Source organism: Desarmillaria tabescens, assembly GCF_030435595.1.
Source record: "Desarmillaria tabescens strain CCBAS 213 chromosome Unknown EV420scaffold_63, whole genome shotgun sequence".
In the NCBI taxonomy this organism is placed as follows: Eukaryota; Fungi; Basidiomycota; class Agaricomycetes; order Agaricales; family Physalacriaceae; genus Desarmillaria; species Desarmillaria tabescens.
The window spans coordinates 61,449-78,045 of record NW_026848362.1 but is presented as its reverse complement, the minus strand read 5'-3'; the positions used below and the strand labels follow the sequence as shown (position 1 = coordinate 78,045).

At 47.9% G+C, this 16,597-nt stretch overlaps 5 protein-coding genes across 5 annotated transcripts; 2 read left to right on the top strand and 3 right to left on the bottom strand.

Moving 5' to 3' along the window:
- Nucleotides 1-1,188: 1,188 nt before the first annotated feature.
- Nucleotides 1,189-6,181, top strand: EV420DRAFT_1727053 (uncharacterized protein; the record flags this gene model as incomplete). Its single annotated transcript, XM_060479846.1, has 15 exons — nt 1,189-1,483; nt 1,531-2,430; nt 2,484-2,853; nt 2,903-3,602; nt 3,651-3,884; nt 3,937-4,268; nt 4,294-4,473; nt 4,529-4,621; nt 4,664-4,728; nt 4,783-4,866; nt 4,920-5,008; nt 5,061-5,167; nt 5,217-5,309; nt 5,363-5,482; nt 5,534-6,181. Exons 1-15 carry the CDS (start codon nt 1,212-1,214, stop codon nt 6,179-6,181), a joined length of 4,287 nt encoding a protein of 1,428 aa, XP_060324384.1. The 5' UTR covers nt 1,189-1,211.
- Nucleotides 6,182-6,512: 331 nt separating this feature from the next.
- On the bottom strand, nt 6,513-8,366 carry EV420DRAFT_1577929 (uncharacterized protein). Its single transcript, XM_060474545.1, has 3 exons — nt 8,139-8,366; nt 7,725-8,084; nt 6,513-7,668 (listed from the first exon to the last, which is right to left on the bottom strand). Exons 2-3 carry the CDS (start codon nt 8,043-8,045, stop codon nt 6,775-6,777), a joined length of 1,215 nt encoding a protein of 404 aa, XP_060324383.1. The 5' UTR covers nt 8,046-8,084; nt 8,139-8,366; the 3' UTR covers nt 6,513-6,774.
- A 2,265-nt stretch (nt 8,367-10,631) lies between these two features.
- EV420DRAFT_1649583 (proline iminopeptidase) lies at nt 10,632-11,614 on the top strand (the record flags this gene model as incomplete). Its single annotated transcript, XM_060478331.1, has 4 exons — nt 10,632-10,752; nt 10,809-11,262; nt 11,299-11,331; nt 11,383-11,614. 4 exons carry the CDS (start codon nt 10,632-10,634, stop codon nt 11,612-11,614), a joined length of 840 nt encoding a protein of 279 aa, XP_060324382.1.
- A 331-nt stretch (nt 11,615-11,945) lies between these two features.
- EV420DRAFT_1073582 (caspase domain-containing protein) lies at nt 11,946-14,773 on the bottom strand. Its single transcript, XM_060465655.1, has 7 exons — nt 14,752-14,773; nt 14,472-14,645; nt 14,359-14,419; nt 13,858-14,308; nt 13,444-13,805; nt 12,421-13,388; nt 11,946-12,363 (listed from the first exon to the last, which is right to left on the bottom strand). The coding sequence occupies exons 2-7, from the start codon at nt 14,545-14,547 to the stop codon at nt 11,972-11,974; spliced, it is 2,310 nt and encodes a 769-aa protein (XP_060324381.1). The 5' UTR covers nt 14,548-14,645; nt 14,752-14,773; the 3' UTR covers nt 11,946-11,971.
- A 365-nt stretch (nt 14,774-15,138) lies between these two features.
- EV420DRAFT_1577905 (uncharacterized protein) lies at nt 15,139-16,171 on the bottom strand. Its single transcript, XM_060474544.1, has 3 exons — nt 16,025-16,171; nt 15,644-15,969; nt 15,139-15,581 (listed from the first exon to the last, which is right to left on the bottom strand). The coding sequence occupies exons 1-3, from the start codon at nt 16,119-16,121 to the stop codon at nt 15,576-15,578; spliced, it is 429 nt and encodes a 142-aa protein (XP_060324380.1). The 5' UTR covers nt 16,122-16,171; the 3' UTR covers nt 15,139-15,575.
- Nucleotides 16,172-16,597: the final 426 nt, after the last annotated feature.

Genomic DNA, 16,597 nt, shown 5'->3' with positions numbered 1-16,597 from the left:
GAGACGACATCCGACACGCAATCGACAATATGACGACCAACTCTTCCTTGCCACTCCTCGTCACGGGATTCAATGGACTCCTTCTCCTCGCGGAGTTGAGCATGCTAGGTCCCAAGAAACAGCGGAACTGAGAGACGATTGTGCGACGCTCCTCTATTGAGTGGCTGGGCACGCTTTTCCCCCTCCCAGCACATAAGGCTGACACGACTTCCGAAGGCAACAAGGTTATCATTCCCACCTTCAACCCCATGCCTATCTTTCATCGCTGTGTTAGCAGCAAGGACAACAGGCACCCGGTCGACCTGTGCCCTGGGTTACTTCCACAGGATCCATACCTACTCGGTCGTGGTTCATGAAGAGGCTCCGTCAGCTCTCCTCCGACACAACGATTACCGGTTAGTCAACGAGAGCTGTGGTACCACCAATCTTATCGAGCAGGGTGTGCTACCGTACCTCATACAAGCGAGAGGGAGATGGACATCCAAGGCCTTCCAAATCTACGTCTGGAAAAGCCCTGTAATTCTCCAGGCATTGATCGGTACATGCGCTGATTCCATCTCAGCTCACCCTCACACGTCTGTTCCCCACGTCCTTACAGAACTATCACCCTACAGCACTCAAACATTCATCGTGCGAGTGTCAACACTCTGATTGGATGATTTTTCTCATAACCTTGACCAGTCCGTCGGACACTCGTCAACCAATTAGACTCGATCAAACTACTCACGATCGGAGCATCGGTCAGCGAATCAAATGACCAGCAGAGATTGCCGGTTTTCCAGAACAATGCCGCTGCGGAGAAGTACAACTAGCGCCAAGGCGTTTCCCATGAAATGAGCAACATGCTAAAGATGAAGGTCAGACCGAAGTACACAGAAGAGGCAGGCGTCTCCTAGCTCGTTTCCTCGCACCTTTTCCCTCTGTTCGACAGTCTTCTGCTCATCGCGAACTTCATTCGTACTGGCTCCAAGCTCGGAAGTGCTTGGCCGTGTAGTGCTTCAGGGCCGATGATGACCTCGTTACCTCCTTACGTGGGGCAGAAGACATCAGCATGTACAGCACGGCCGGTAAAGTTCGCTCTTCATATATAAGTTTCCAGTCTATCATCTGGATCTTGTCACGACTTTCTCACTGCCGACTTCGCGGCCATCTACGCCTTTCTTCAACCACGACCACAGTTACGACCTACCCGAAGCTATCCTAAAGGCCCAATGTCCATCCGCGGCAGGTTTAGTGGTCTTGCGACTTGGTACGACAAAATTGCAGCTTTTAGTATTGAAACCATCTTCGTGAAGGAAAGGTCGCCTGGACCAAGGCGGACGGTGTTTGTCAACGAGAGCCTACCGGAAGACTATTATGACAAGAAGAGGCGGATAAAGAAGGAGCATGTTTATACGTCGAACCAGGTCATCACTTCGAAGTATAATGTTCTTACTTTTCTACCGCGGAATCTGCTTGAGCAGTTCAGACGGGTGGCGAACATGTACGTTCTATTTTCTTCAGCTACTTCATTCGCTAAGCGGTCTTCAGTTTCTTCCTTGGCATCGCTGTCCTACAATTTCTCCCCCAGTTCTCCACCGTTTCCTCTGCTCTTGCTATTTTTCCTCTTCTTATCGTTCTCGGGATCACTGCTCTAAAGGATGCTTCTGAGGACATTAAACGCCATCAATCTGATAGCCGAGTCAACTTTGGCACTGTCTGCATTCTCGCTGGAGGCAATTGGAACAATCTCAACGTCACCAGCGACAAGAGTCGTGACCTCACGCACTATATAAACCGCTACCTTATCCCTGCAAGGTTCAGAAAAACGAAACCTCCCACTCTACTTGCGGAAAAGGTAGAAGAAGGGGCCGGGGGTATGGGGTTGGCTCCAGTTTTGCCACCTCCTGATATCGAGTTCGATGACGGCACCGATCACCCTCACCACCACCACCTCTTCGGCCATCACTCTCACACCAGTCCTCATTGGAAGAAGGCGCTTTGGGAAGATGTTCGTGTTGGTGACTTTGTGAAAATCTTCGACAACGAGTCTTTACCCGCTGACATTCTCATATGCGCAACGTCCGAGGACGAGAATTTCGCATTTGTTGAGACGAAGAACTTAGATGGAGAAACCAATCTCAAATCGCGAAAGGCCGTTCCTACATTGGCACATTTAGCGAACGCCAAAGCGTGTGCGAAGAGCAAGTTTACCGTCGATTTGGACCGTCCGGACAATAATATGTTCCGTTTAAATTCTACGGTAAAGGCAAATGGTGAACAGGCTTCGGCAGATATTCAGATGATGTTGTTGAGAGGAGCGGTGCTGAGGAATACTGGCTGGGTTATTGGCCTCGTTCTATTTACAGGCGAGGACACCAAAATCGTGCAGAACTCGAGCGGAACGCCTAGCAAGAGGAGCAAGGTAGAAAGGCAAATGAACGTTCAAGTGTAAGTGGGTCAGAAATTTCCTCGCACCAGATGCACTCACAGCTGTTGAAAAGGTTTATTAATTTAATGATCCTTGCATGTATGGCGATTGCATGTGCCATCGCTGGTTCTACCTTGGAGTATCAACAGTATCCTCAAGGCGCGCTGTGGCTCTACGGTGACAGCCAAAGTGTCGATAATCCTTCTATCAACGGTCTCATCACTTGGGCTTCCGCTCTTATCACGTTCCAAAACATCGTACCCATTTCATTGTACATTGCCATTGAGTTCGTTAGAACATGGCAAGCCGCCTTCATATATTTCGACTACGAGATCTGGTACCCAAAGACAAACCAAGCCACTCTCGCTCGGTCATGGAACTTATCTGACGATCTTGGACAAATCGAGTACATATTTTCGGATAAGACCGGTACTTTGACTCAGGTACGTCATTCTCTGTATACCACCCTCCCGCTTCTAATGATGCTTTCAGAACGCTATGATATTTCGACAGTGTTCGATCGGCGGTAAAATGTATGTTGGCGATGTCGAGGAAGCACCTCCGGCCGCTATGTCAGCAGATGATCATGTTGAAGGACCCTCAGCAACTGCTACTGAGCCGACCCCCGCACCCACGAAGGCCGTAGAAACACGCTTCCACTGCGAACCACTCGAGAAGGACATTGCTGCTGCCCTGCAATCGAGCTCGACGACGGAGAATGCTGCTCATACGCAGGCTTTGAATGGTTTTTTCTCGGTCCTGGCTTTGTGTCATACCGTTCTTACCTCCATCGATCACGACACTGGAAAGATCGAATACAAGGCGCAAAGTCCGGACGAAGCGGCACTGGTACGTGCGGCGGCGGAAGTAGGATATGTCTTCCGTGGCCGTGATAGAGAAGTTTTGACCTTGCAAACGCCTTTGTCCACCGGCCCTGACGATGTCGAACGCTATGAGCTTCTCAACATCTTGGAGTTCACTAGTGCCCGGAAGAGGATGAGTGTGGTGCTTCGGAAGCTGGACGATGCAGACGGCAGACTGTTCCTGCTGACGAAGGGAGCGGACAATGTTATCTTTGAGCGACTACGGAAAAGCGGAGATGAAGCATTGCGAGAGCTGACCGAGACGCATCTAAGTGAATTTGCCAGCGGAGGATTGAGGACATTGATTCTTGCATATAAAGACATCGACGGTGTGTGATTTTCCTTAAGGCGTGTCAGTCCACTAATATACATTACAGAAGACGAATATGCTGCTTGGAGCGAACGTTACCATGAAGCTACCATGGCGATCGACAACCGGGAGGCGCGCATAGAAACCGTTTCTGACGAGCTGGAACATGATTTACGATTACTGGGCGCCACAGCTATCGAAGATAGTCTGCAGGACGGGGTACCGGAAACTATTGCCGATCTTAAGCGCGCCGGTATCAAGGTATGGGTAGCGACTGGCGACAAGATGGAAACGGCTATTGGTAAGTTTTACTGCCTCTTCCTTGGCTTCTGCTGATTTTTAGAAAAATCTAGCTATCGGAAATAGTACCAACCTGATCGGTCGAGAGTCCAACATCATCGTTATTAGGGGCGGAAATAATCGTTTGCGATCAGTTTATCAGCAAATGCTTCATGCAGTCGAGGAGTTCTTCCCCGAATGTGGGATTCTTGACGAAGATGAACGCTCTGTGAAAGAGCACAAGTTAGAATCTCTCTCTTCTAGGGACGATAATGCATTGCGGAGGATCGAGACGGGACTCTCTTCGATTGTAGGACCAAACAATGGTGATCGGCCCGGTGGATTCGTTCTGGTCATTGACGGCGCGGCGTTGGACTATGCAAGTTCCGATTTTCTTTCTATCTGTGTATCCTTGCTAATCTTTTACTTAGGCTTTGGGTGATGAAGAGCACAAAAGCTTATTCTTGAAACTCACAATGTTTTGTGAAGGCGTGATATGCTGTCGTGTATCTCCTCTGCAAAAAGCTTTGGTCGTCAGGCTGGTCAAGGATGGTCTTGGTGCTATGACTTTGGCTATCGGGGATGGGGCAAATGACGTTAGCATGATCCAGGTTCGTGCCTGCTCGTAAATCATTTATACTTCGTTGACTGATCTCCTTTTCAAAGGCCGCTGACGTCGGTGTCGGAATTTCTGGTGAAGAAGGATTGCAGGCAGTGAACTCTTCGGACTATGCCATCGCACAGGCACGTTCAAGCTCAGTTTAATATTGTTACGACCAGCACGCGTTAACCAGTCCACAGTTCCGATTCCTTAAACGGCTGCTTTTCGTTCATGGGTATTGGTCATACGCTCGCAATGGAAACATGTACGTACACAATGCACATATCTAACCATGATCATCCTCTGATGCTCGCTGAAGGATTCTGAATTTCTTCTACAAGAACATTGTTTGTGTCGGCGTTCTTTGGTGGTTCCAAATTTATTGTGGTTGGAGTTCCAACTAGTAAGGGTTCTTCCTTTGAATTATCGAGCGCGGAACTGACCCAGATGATTTAGCGTATTTGAATATACATATCTCCTATTCTGGAATTCCTTATGGACTCAAGCATCTGTTGTTGCCATCGGTCTTTTTGATAGATTAATAGGTATTTGGTTGCTCCCATATTCCAGATCAATCTTTCTAATGCGAGCCTATAGACGCGGACGTTTTGATGGCTATCCCCGAGTTGTATCGTGATAGCCGTGAAGGCAAACGGTTTGGCCTTAAATGGTTGACTGTCTATATGTTCGACGGTGTATACCAGGTCAGTTACCTACTACCTTTGCTCATCTATGTCGCTAATACGTCCCAAGTCTACTGTCATATTTTTCCTCATTCTCTATGGCTTCTATTCTCCCACTTCAAGAGCTGATGGTTACGGCCAATATCTCCGAGAATTCTCAACTGTAATTCACCATTCGTATGATCTTTATGGCTCGTCAGGCTGAACACTTTTCAGACAATGGTATTCTCTGCCGTCTTTGTTGTTAACTTTTTCAACGGTATGAATACCAATGTCTGGACCGGTTGGGTGTTCTTCGCTGTCTTCATCGGTATCATTCTCGTATGGTTGTACACGGTACGTGGGTATTCTTACTTGTATAGAAACCCCTTGCTTACCTGCTTACAGATTGTCCGTAGCATCCTCTCTCTTGAATGGTTCGCTAACAACATATTCCTGTTCAAATCCGCACTCTTTTGGCTTTCCCTTCCAATTACTGTGTGCGTTTCGTTGGCACCGAGATACATCGCCAAAGCATGGAAGTTCGGCTTTGCACCTGATGACGTTGACATCCTGCGGTACATACGAAAGGTCCACCCTGACCGAGACTTACGCAGTACGCATCATGAGGAGGGTATTGGCCTACAAGCCATGAAGAGACCAGTTTATGGAGATGACGCGCTTTCAAGACGGACGTCTCGGTCGAGTCACGCCTCCGTGATTGCTGGACCGTCGAGGCATGGATCACATTCCGCTGTGGACGTTCGGTCTGCCAGTCGAACAGATATGTCGACCGGCATCCGGTCGGTACATCGTGGATTTGACTTTGTTACCGAGGAAGGAGGAGTGGCTATGAGCAGGATACAGAGTCATTTGTCGGTGAGGAGGTCGAGTAGTCGCAACCTGACCGAATTTCCTCGGACGGCTGGTCGACACAAGTCAGGCAAGAAGAGCGTCGACGGGAAGAAGAGTTCTGATGGACCACCCCACGGTTTCTCGATACGGAAGGGGCTACGAAAGTTCAGGCCCACATCTGGTTCTGAAAACCCGTCATAGTATTTATCTAGTTCCACAGGTGGCTGGTGACTATTCTGGGGCGGTCAAAATGCGTGTAAAATCCATGAAAATGATATAAAGTTTTGGCACTGGATTGTATGAAAATGAATAGATATTGGTCCGGCCCGTTTCTTATCATTTCTAGCTAATTTCTGCCACAACCTCTGCGGTGAGTATTTTGGACATGTCCTATGGTGTCTACATTCTTCGAGGCATCTATGAATCTTATCCCATTACAGTCCTGTGCAGTATACAGAGCGTAAGCTGCATGTATGTTACTGTTGTCAACGAGAAGGCACCAGCGCACTGTTACAGAAAGATAGACATTGTTGTACCATACTTGGACGTCGTAGCATGTTCCGGGAACGAGTCGCAATCCTACTCAGTTTTAGACTTGAAGTCACGGCAACCTGGGATGACATTAGGATAGATTCATACATCATGAAAGTAGTCTACGTAGACCATTCTACTAAGTAACAGAAGAGAAATATGCTTGGAAAAATGAAAAGAGCGAAATACTAATGAGGTAAGTACTAGGTTGGTAGAATCAACGACGGGACCTACCACGCAGCATAGTTCCTAGTAAAGAAACATTAATCGCGGAACCAAATTGGTGCGTCCCTGTATTTTCCAATGACAGCAGGTGTTTGGTGGTATCCCACCTCGGAGGGCAAAGCTTTCCAGAGGTCAACGAATGTCGAGTCATCTTTTAACTCGCTTGATGTGAGTGTCCCGATGAGAGTGTCTGTAAACAATCCATTGCCTCCCCCTTCTCTCGCACACTGAAACTCTTGACACGCTGCCAAAAGTACATAAGAATCCATATCCGCGTACCAGCCTTCTGTCAGAATCGATTGATAGCCAGGGAAATTTTTCAATGTCTCATGCCCCACGTTAAGCATGTTAATTGATTTGAGTACTGATTGAGGCGAATCTATCAGCTGTGGTAGGTTTCTGGAGAACCCGCCAGAACTACTGGTATCGAGAATAAGGGTAATTCGGGCCCTCCGGTTGCTTGAGATGAGATGGAAAATGGCGTCGATCTCACGGTCACTGATGTCAGGACTGCAAAAGTTGCTCCCAGCAATATCACTGCTGTCCATGGGACAGAGAGCTACGATAGATTTGCCTCTTCGCTCGACTGTGTCGGTGTAAGAGTCGCCGCTATGGCCACTGGCATAGTCCGGATAAGCATAGGATCCGCTATGTCCAGCAAAATAGACAATAATATCATCACCAGGCTGGATATCAGGGTTAGTGATAAGACTAAGAAGTGTTTGAATGATATTGTTGCGAGTAGGGAGAAAGCCGGAAGATGACGAATGGCAAGAGCTGATAAGGAGTTGGGTCTGTACTTTTGGCACGCCGAGATGCTCAATCACATATTCCTGCATTAGAAGAGCATCTGCGACGCAACCATGCAACGGTAATCCTTCATAGGCGTCAATGCCAATGAGAACTGCCCAAGTCCGAGAGCGGCCAGCAGGCTAAATGGCTGTCCATCAGGATTCAGACCGATATGTATTATTCCAATATGCCTCACCGTTCTTATTTCGAACTTGAGGGAAAAGGTCCACCGGAAGTGGAGCCATCGAAGAAATATAAAGCAGAACTGAAGCTGACAGAGCCACTCCACAAGTTTGGAGGTTGATGCGGAACGAGTGTTGCAAGTTCCAGATTGCACTGCGGCACTCGTCTCTTGGAAACCCCCAAATAAGTCGATACCACCAGGCATCTTGTACTGCTTCGTGATCTGCGTCTCGTCACTGACGTGGTTCCCGTTATTGTCCATGGGGTGAGTGAGTGAACCGGATGAGACTTGATTTGCTATAAAATGTTGAATTGGATATATTTGTTCCCGCATGCCGGCAAGGGAGAGGTTAGCGCTTAGTGCTACTTGAACCTGTAGAACGGAACATCAGCAAACTGTTCATCAAGGGAAGAGAGAAGGCTGAACCAGAAAGTTGTCCCTGGTGTTTTTCACGCGCTCTCGGTGTCGACTAATCCTCTCTTTGACATCTTGAGAAGTTATGAAATCAACGATGTTTCTTCGAACTCCGCCTTTGTTGTGATTGAATTCGTCCACTTGTTGCGAGAGTTCAGAGAGGTACCTACAATAACGATATTAGGAACGGACGTTGAATCGTGATGGAAAGATAATGACACTTGGAAGTCAAGGCAAGCCTTTTCTAGATTTCCTGCAAGTATGATAATCTCGGGTATCCTGGATATCTCGACGCCAGCATCGCAGACAATTGTCATGATCGCTTTAATCCCCTCTTCCAGGTCTTTTATATCCTCTTTATTGTCTTCGAATTGCTGAGAGTACACATTCGGAAATGTTAATAAGGAGACACAATTATTGGAGTTAATCTGACCTTCAAATTCTCCAAGAGCACTCCTGCAGTCTTAGCAACACCCTTTACCAAAGAACCAGCAACTGGCACCATCTCGCCGACCCCTCCGAGGATATCTGTTAACAACTTGGAAGCTGTAAGTATTTCAGAGCCACGGGAAAGTCTCTCTGACTTTTTTCTGAGCTTTTTTCTTACGAAGTTCATGGCTGTAGGAGGAAAAGATTCGTTAGACGCCCAAACAGCATGCTTTCCCATATATTTCGTCACACACTGCCCCGGTTGTTTATAAATTGCGATGACTCGGGAGACAGACGGCTATTCTTCTCCAAGTTGTGCATTGGCTGTTCAGAACGTTCAACGTTCATCCCATCAGTGTCGGTACATGAAACTCGAAGTTCAAACGTTCAAGTCTGATCAAGCTGGTAATAAAAGACTAGCTCGTAGACGATCTGAGAGTGAAGCTTTAGCCAGCTAGTGATGGGGAAAGTAGTGCTTGAGGCATTACGAGGCTTTTATCCCTTATGAAAGAGGGAAGCGAAGAAATGCAGAGCACTATCTGAATATCGTTGTTCAAAAGCCGGTTATACCGGCCCGACCCATCTCTTATCTCACATTCTAATGTCCATCCACCATAGAATTGAGGCTTACCCTCAACGATGCCTCAGTGTTATGGAACCATCATGGGTTTTCTGCAGCAAAAGTTAAACTGAATCCTTGTAAGCCAACATCATCGCGAACGAAGAACGGAGGTAGTAACGAGGGTTTGTTTGGACGTCAGTTCGTCAACAAATAAAATCGTTTTCCTTCTTTCCTTCCACCATTATGCATATATGTGCACATGTACTTGGAACGCTCTGCTGTGAACCTGCTTGGCAAACCAGTCATCGCAATATCGGTCCGGCCTCTCGTCGTCACCAACGGTTGTAATCAATTCTAGGAGGGAGTAATGCCAAGGTTCCTGGCTTAACTCTCATAATTTTGCTCACCGCTAACCTTTTTTTGAAAGGACTCATCGTGAAGAACGCCGGAAGTCTATCTTCAGCAATATCTCGGTCAGACACTTGGGTATCCTTTCGAGATTCTGGCGTCCTTTTTCCTGCGATGGGACTTGTCGTTCTTGAACTTCAAGCGTCAAAAGGGGACCGATCTTACGGGGATCAAAGGGAATGCGTTTCGTAGTGTGGTTGCGATATCACACTTGGATAAGGTGAGTTTTTTTCGTGCAGCTACTTTTTCCAATGTAACACATTACGTGACGGTATAGATATGCGACCCAGCTTTTAGCCATCTTTTGTTCCAGGAACATGGAAATGCCGATGAAGAGTCACAACTAGGGAGCTAGTCGTGTTTCTATAGTTCTTCCTGGTCCCCGGCTCGGCCTATCTTCAGCACCTTAGCGCCTACCTGTCCCAAACCTTTATTTCGGTTGCGAATTCCCTGGCAGGTCTACGCCAGTGACACGCGAAATCGCCTCATCGTTTTTGTGCAAGGGCAACCCCATCAGTGATTCGCAGATGGTGGCCGTGAACGTCTGGAGATAACATGCCTTGGGACAATTGCTTTCCGGGCGTTCACGTTCTCGGTCCTACACCTGAATACTTCGTTCTAAACAATGAATAGGTATTGGCTAAATTTCTCGCAGTGAAAACTTTCCTGTGTGTACTTGCTCTTCTACGCGTCTCCTTCAAAAGCTGACTGTCGGCTATAGTACGGTATCTCACCCTTCCATGGACACGCGGATGATTCCATCATCTTCAGTTTCGTAGATATGACAAACGACGTGCGTGGTGAGTTTGGTAGATTATGACCTTCTATTCATACTAATCTACTCTTGTAGATTCTTGAAGAATTTTGTCGTCATATCTGCTTTACCAGGACCGGGTACCTGCCCACCGAGTTGCATGGAAGACAGGGCAAGCGGCGCCCACTGTTCAACATTTTGATGTGCATCACCTGGCAATTTCGGTTCCCTCGGTCGATAATGTTTCGGCAAAGCAGAGCGTGAGACCGTAGCTAGGTCCTTCCATATTTCAGTGCGTCCCCTGTCTCTCATCTTTGTTTCTCACTCTAATATTCGCTGAAGATTGACGGTGATGACTGAAGGATTCATAACTTTCAACTATCAAGGCGAAGAATATCATACATGGCACGAAGTTGTCGGCAATCTCAACAGCCGTACGCGCACACCCTTGGTTGTGGCGCACGGCGGACCAGGTCAGTCTTGTTTAATACTTTCCGAAATATCTGTCTCACTGACGTCCATTTCACAGGTCTATCCCACGACTACCTCCTCCCCCTCTCCGATCTCGCTGCTAAATTCTCCATCCCAGTCATCTTCTACGATCAAATTGGAAACTCTCGTTCGACACATCTCCAATCAAAGCCGCCATCGTTCTGGACTATCGATCTCTTCATCGGCGAACTGATCAACCTTCTCGAGCACTTCCACATCCAAGATGGGTTCGATTTCCTTGGTCATTCATGGGGCGGGATCCTCGGTCTAGAGTTCGAAGTGCGCAGGCGACCTGAGGGGCTGCGCCACTTAGTGTTGACCAACTCTTTGGCGGATATAGGGATGTGGAATGCATCGACTGGGGAGTTGAGCAAGGCCTTCCCGGATGATGTACAGAAGGGATTGGCTGTTGGCGTGGCAGATATGGAAGCGTACGGCAATGCGCTCAAGGCTTTCCACAAGAAGCACGGATGTCTTGTCGATCCGTGGCCGTAGGAGCTGGTATACTCGATGGATCAATCGATTAGTCCGTCGGCAGATATCTCTGTTGCTGTGGGGATGTCAGTGACCATATAATTCCTGTTCTTGATGCATGCTGACAGACCCTGTAGGTTTACTGGAGAGCTGCGTATATGGACTATCGTCGATCGTCTTGACCGCGTTCGTGTTCCGACTTTTGTGATCAACGGACGAGCGGATATAGCTCAGGACTTTGTCGTCGAGCCTCTATTTAGAGAAATTCGTCAGGCCAAGTGGGTAACGATGGAAAAATCGAGTCATACGCCTATGTGGGAGGAGCGGGAGAGGTATATGGATCTGGTTAATGAATTTTTGTCTACGTGACCTATCAATATCGGCTTTTCACTCTACTTTGATTTCATGCTGAGCTGCAATCGCACCACCCATGCGGACGTTGAAGACGCTCCGACCGCTATATGCGCCTGCAGAATTGTATAACATTCCTACAACATGTTCGACCCCCGCCCTCGTGTATAGAAACTCCCGGCGAGTATCAGAAGACACATTCTCCTTCACATCCCCTTACTGTTCCTTTCTTTCCTTCCCCTACCATCCTTGTCTTCCGGAGAACCCTACCACCGCTGTTAGTAGTTGAGAGGTACACAGACTCGTACGGACCTCTGAATTAAGGCTTGCACCACAAACCGATTGTCCCGACGATATCTTGACGATAAGCCTAGACTAGCTATCGCTCGCCGATCCATCTGACCTGCCATCATCAGACAGACTCGGTTTTTGTTTGACCAGAACCAAAGGGATGGTCATTGAGGCCCATTCCTCAATGTAGTCGCATACATATCTTAACATGGCGCCCCGCTGAATGCCTTCCTCAATGGAGGGCTGTAAGATGCTTCGCAGATCCACTGGCTCCGTGGTCACGAAAATCTTGATGAAACTGATATCTACCTCCTGTCCTGGTGGTATGCTGAACAACAGGGGCCGCACCATGCCATTGGCGAGGCCAAAAGTAACCTCTGAGTTCGCTTCGAGACAAGTGTCGACATCAAATTTCTCGGTTCTGCTAGGTTGCCACATTTTCTCTCTGTTCGAGGTCATATTTGTGTACATGACATCTGCAGTGCCGTCCAAAGTCAGTATAGTAGCGAAAGCTCACGATAAATTGTACGTACCTATCTCGAGGGTGGATGCGTCGAAAAAGAGGATATGTGGGTACAATTTCCTATCGGATCTATTCCGGATGGTGAAGCCATATCTGGGAGCATCGTTGCTGTTGCGTGCATAATCGAGGGACTCCGTAGCAACAGTAATCGTAACGAAGCCATCGGTTGCCAGAACGGAAAGCAGATCACCTGGGTCTCCGACGATTCTTAGACCGTTGTTCATCTCCCGTTTGAGTCTGTGCATTTCTATAGACACGAGATCTTGTATGTCCTTTGAACTTTGCATGGTAATGTGGTAAGTAAAATGCGCATAGGCGTCAAGAAAATTCCTGATTTCGTCGACGTCGCTGGCGAGAGGTTTATATGAAAAGAGGGAGGGAAAGTTTGGAAATTTTTTGAAAATATGATTTTGCTTCACGGGACCGAAGTAGGAGCCGACCTTCTCTCTTTTGAAAAAGCTGTTCGTCTCCCCTCGACCAAACGAAACCAAGTTGGTTCCGTCCACCTCCAAGCAAATATCTGCGTTGTCTCGGAGATCAGTAAGGTGAAAAGGATATCTGAGGTTCGTTCCGCCATCCGGGTCTTGGCTAAAAGTTTGATGTAGGATTGGATTATTGCAATAGGCGAACAACTCGTAACCAGAAGTCACTGATAATCGTGCATACCACAAACCAGCCCCGGAATTTCGGAAGAAACTCCTTTCCTTGGGTGAAAGGAGAAGACAGCTTGAAGAGGCTCTCTGACCTACAGAAACGACTGCAGTTGCCAATGGAGCCGATTTGGGCAGATCGGTGTCATAGATATCGTAAATAGAACCGCAAGTGACTCCCTGAATGAATCCGGCACGGAGAGACAAACTATATTGCCCATCTACGTGCTTCAGGCTATCGCAGCGAGTCATAGAGCAGGACGTTGCTTCCCCAGAAAGCGAGAATAGGCGCCGATTGATATGCTTCCCATCTAAGTGTGGGGTCTGCCTAATCCCGCCGAGGTATTAAGAAAGTATTGATTCTGAGCATTATTGGCACTTACTCGTAGTCTGCGGGTATGTCGAGGTGATCCATAAGCGACTTGTATGTCAGACCAACAACGGGTACTTTTTTCATAGCCTTGAGTAAAGCACTCGTAAAAATACCTTCGTTATTCTTCTCCATCGCAGACTGACTACGGCTGCATGCTGCCAGGAGTACGTGAGAATCCCATGACGTGCAAAACCCTTCGTGGGCTTCCGAGCTGACGTCCGAGAATGTATCTCTCATGGAGCGCTGAGACTCAAGAGAGACGATATCAGAGTCGCATTTCGCAGAAACTGTGAGGAGTTTGTCAAGCCCACGCGTTCTTCCATTTGGATCTCGATTCAAACCGGCAGAATGGCAACAGTCAAGTATCAATGTCTGAACAGCACAGCATGAGTGCTGGGTAGGGGTGTAAAGTTATGCGACTTACAATGTTATTCCCTTTCGTACTCGACAGGTTTCGGAGAAGGCAACTAATCGTCCGATCAGGGATTGCTTCTACTTTTGCACTTCCGGCTTCAGTAGGCAACGTCATTTCGGTGTCTACGGGACACAGAAGCTCGATATTTCCATCAGCAGTCCGCCAATCTGTCCAGTCTGGGTGGGCCGGCCTTTCAGCCCTGGCGCCATGTCCCGCATAGTATATAATAATCGCTGTTTTATTCTTGACGATTCGTGTATTGTCCTTGAGTGCCATCAATTCCCTGATGACAGCTGATCTTGTTGCTTGCTCATCGCGGAGGTTTTTGATACCGTCAGGAGGAATCCCCAACTGAGTGCGCAAGAAAGTTTCGAATTTATCGGCGTCAGGAACAGCTCCTCCTAGTTTTGGAACACATTTGTATGAGTTGATACCGATAATCAGCGCGAAAATGTCAAGACTAGACTCTTATTGATCAGCTGTGTATGCCTTGAATATGTAAATTCCTACGGTGGCTTTGTGTCTTCGCATGAACGCTCCGGCTTCGCTTGTCCATCTTGTGCGTTTGAGGCTGTCGATAGCATGAGCTGGCGGAGAGACCATAACAACGAAAGATGCTTTACAATTTCTCAACTTGATGTTGTTCAGGTTTTCCATCACGACGGAAAGCTGTTGATGGAAGAGAGCAGAGGCGTGCATTAGACGCCCGGAAAATTTCACTATGGAATCATGACGTTATGGATTCAGGGGAGGATAATAACATTCAATTCGTCTAACTTGGGATATGTTTTCGTCATCTAGAAGATCCAAACATCAGACATCGTTGAAAGACTCCAACTCTCAGCCAACGCTCCTTTCCTCGTCGACTCATGTCATGCTTGCTTAGAAAAAGAGAAGACCCACACTTCTTGGACCCAATTCCCGGCACTGACTCTTGAAATACGCCAGCCGTTGAGACATCTTTAGCTGAATGGACAGCAGCGCCATATAGCAACCTGCATACTGACGATAAGCTAGTACTCTTCAAGTTGATAGTGGTAGAACATGGCACGGACGGGCAAGAGGAGGCAGTGGGCGAGCTTAGGGGACAGTCCAGTAGATGTGCAATGCATAGGAGAGGGAGTGGAACGTGCGTGTCGCTGTCGGTGCTGATCGTAGGTAGGAAGGTAGGATTACGCAACATGGTCCATGGAGGACGCTCGTGTACTAATGGAAATGGCGAGACTCCGGCGTGCTCCCCGGACCGGTACCCGTCGGCGTTTGAAAATTTCTTCTTTCTGCCAACCGACAGCTGCGAGTACACGAGTACTTGACGTTTTAAGGAGAAGAACTAGTATATAGCGAGCCCGTTGGCATTTATACTCGTAGAACTGTGGATGGTTTCAAACCCAGGCCCATAATATCTTACGGAACCCAACTTTTTGCATCGATCTCTGCAGCAAACTTCTACCGACGAATGCGGCAAATAGGCCGCAATTCCGATTCATGGGACCGATAGACCTTACTAAATTCATGAAAGATCTCAGAGGAATGATTGAGAGACTATGGCACGGGTTGTTTGAGCGATACATCGTCTTCTAGTGAGATGATTGACATACAGTAGCTACTCTTACTGGAGTCCTTTCTGGAGTACTATATTTTCGAAGTCTACGTTCATCACGACACGCAAATCCAGTACAGAACGTCATTAGAGGAACCTGGGTCTGGATGCTTATGATACGGAGTAATCATTTCTGCCGACATCGTAACAAATATGAAAAAGCGCACAGAAAATCAAGGGCCCGATATTGCTTACCGAGGAGTTCGCCGATTTCACAACCACCGGGATCGTCATGGACGCCCATACTTCAGGAATGGCATCAGCAGGACGATCGCGTACCGCAATCCGTTCTACACCATCTTCAAAGGCAGATTGTGAAATGCATCGGAAGTCTACTGTTTCTGTGGTCACGAAAATCTTGATGAAAGTGACATCCACATTCTGCCCTGCCGGTAGGCCGAACATGAGGGGTTTCACCATACCTCTAGACAGACCGAAAGTAATTGTATCACCCCCTTTGCCAAGGCGAGTCTCGACATTCCGATCACCTTTGCTCGAGGCCATGTTTGAGTATATGGGTTCTGGAGGGCAGTGCGCGGTCAGTAGTGACAAGAACACGGTGCCATCTGTACCTACCTATTTGAAGGGTGGATGCATCAAAAATGAAAATATGGGGGTATAGTGTAGGGCTTCGCACCGTCACCGTATAGTACGGTTGTACGGGTGCCGTCATACGGGTACCGTATCCGTTCCGTCTGGCAAAAGACTTTGCCCAGACACGGACGGTATACGGATATCCCGTCGCCCGTTAACAACCGTATAAAGACGGCCGTTATACGGCACTCGACGGCCGTGTGGGTTGTCTAAAAATAACCCTCATCAGAGCACGCTATACGTGTGTTTACCATGTGCTCAACATCGTACCACGATGCGCTAGCACTGCGATCTCTTCAACGCTACAGCTAGCTCTTATTTCGCTCGCTCACATGAAGCTCTATTTCTTATGGCAGGCATAAATACTTGCTCTTCCCTACTTCTGCTGCCTCTGCCCTACTCCTGTTCATCCCTTTACTACTCGCTCATGTTTCGAAATACATTGCCCACAGGTGGCCGGTGCACCTGTCAAATATGGCGAGTAATACATTTTCCCACTACCTTACGGCCGTATTGACGACCGGCACGGCCGTCTATATACCCGTACCGTACCGT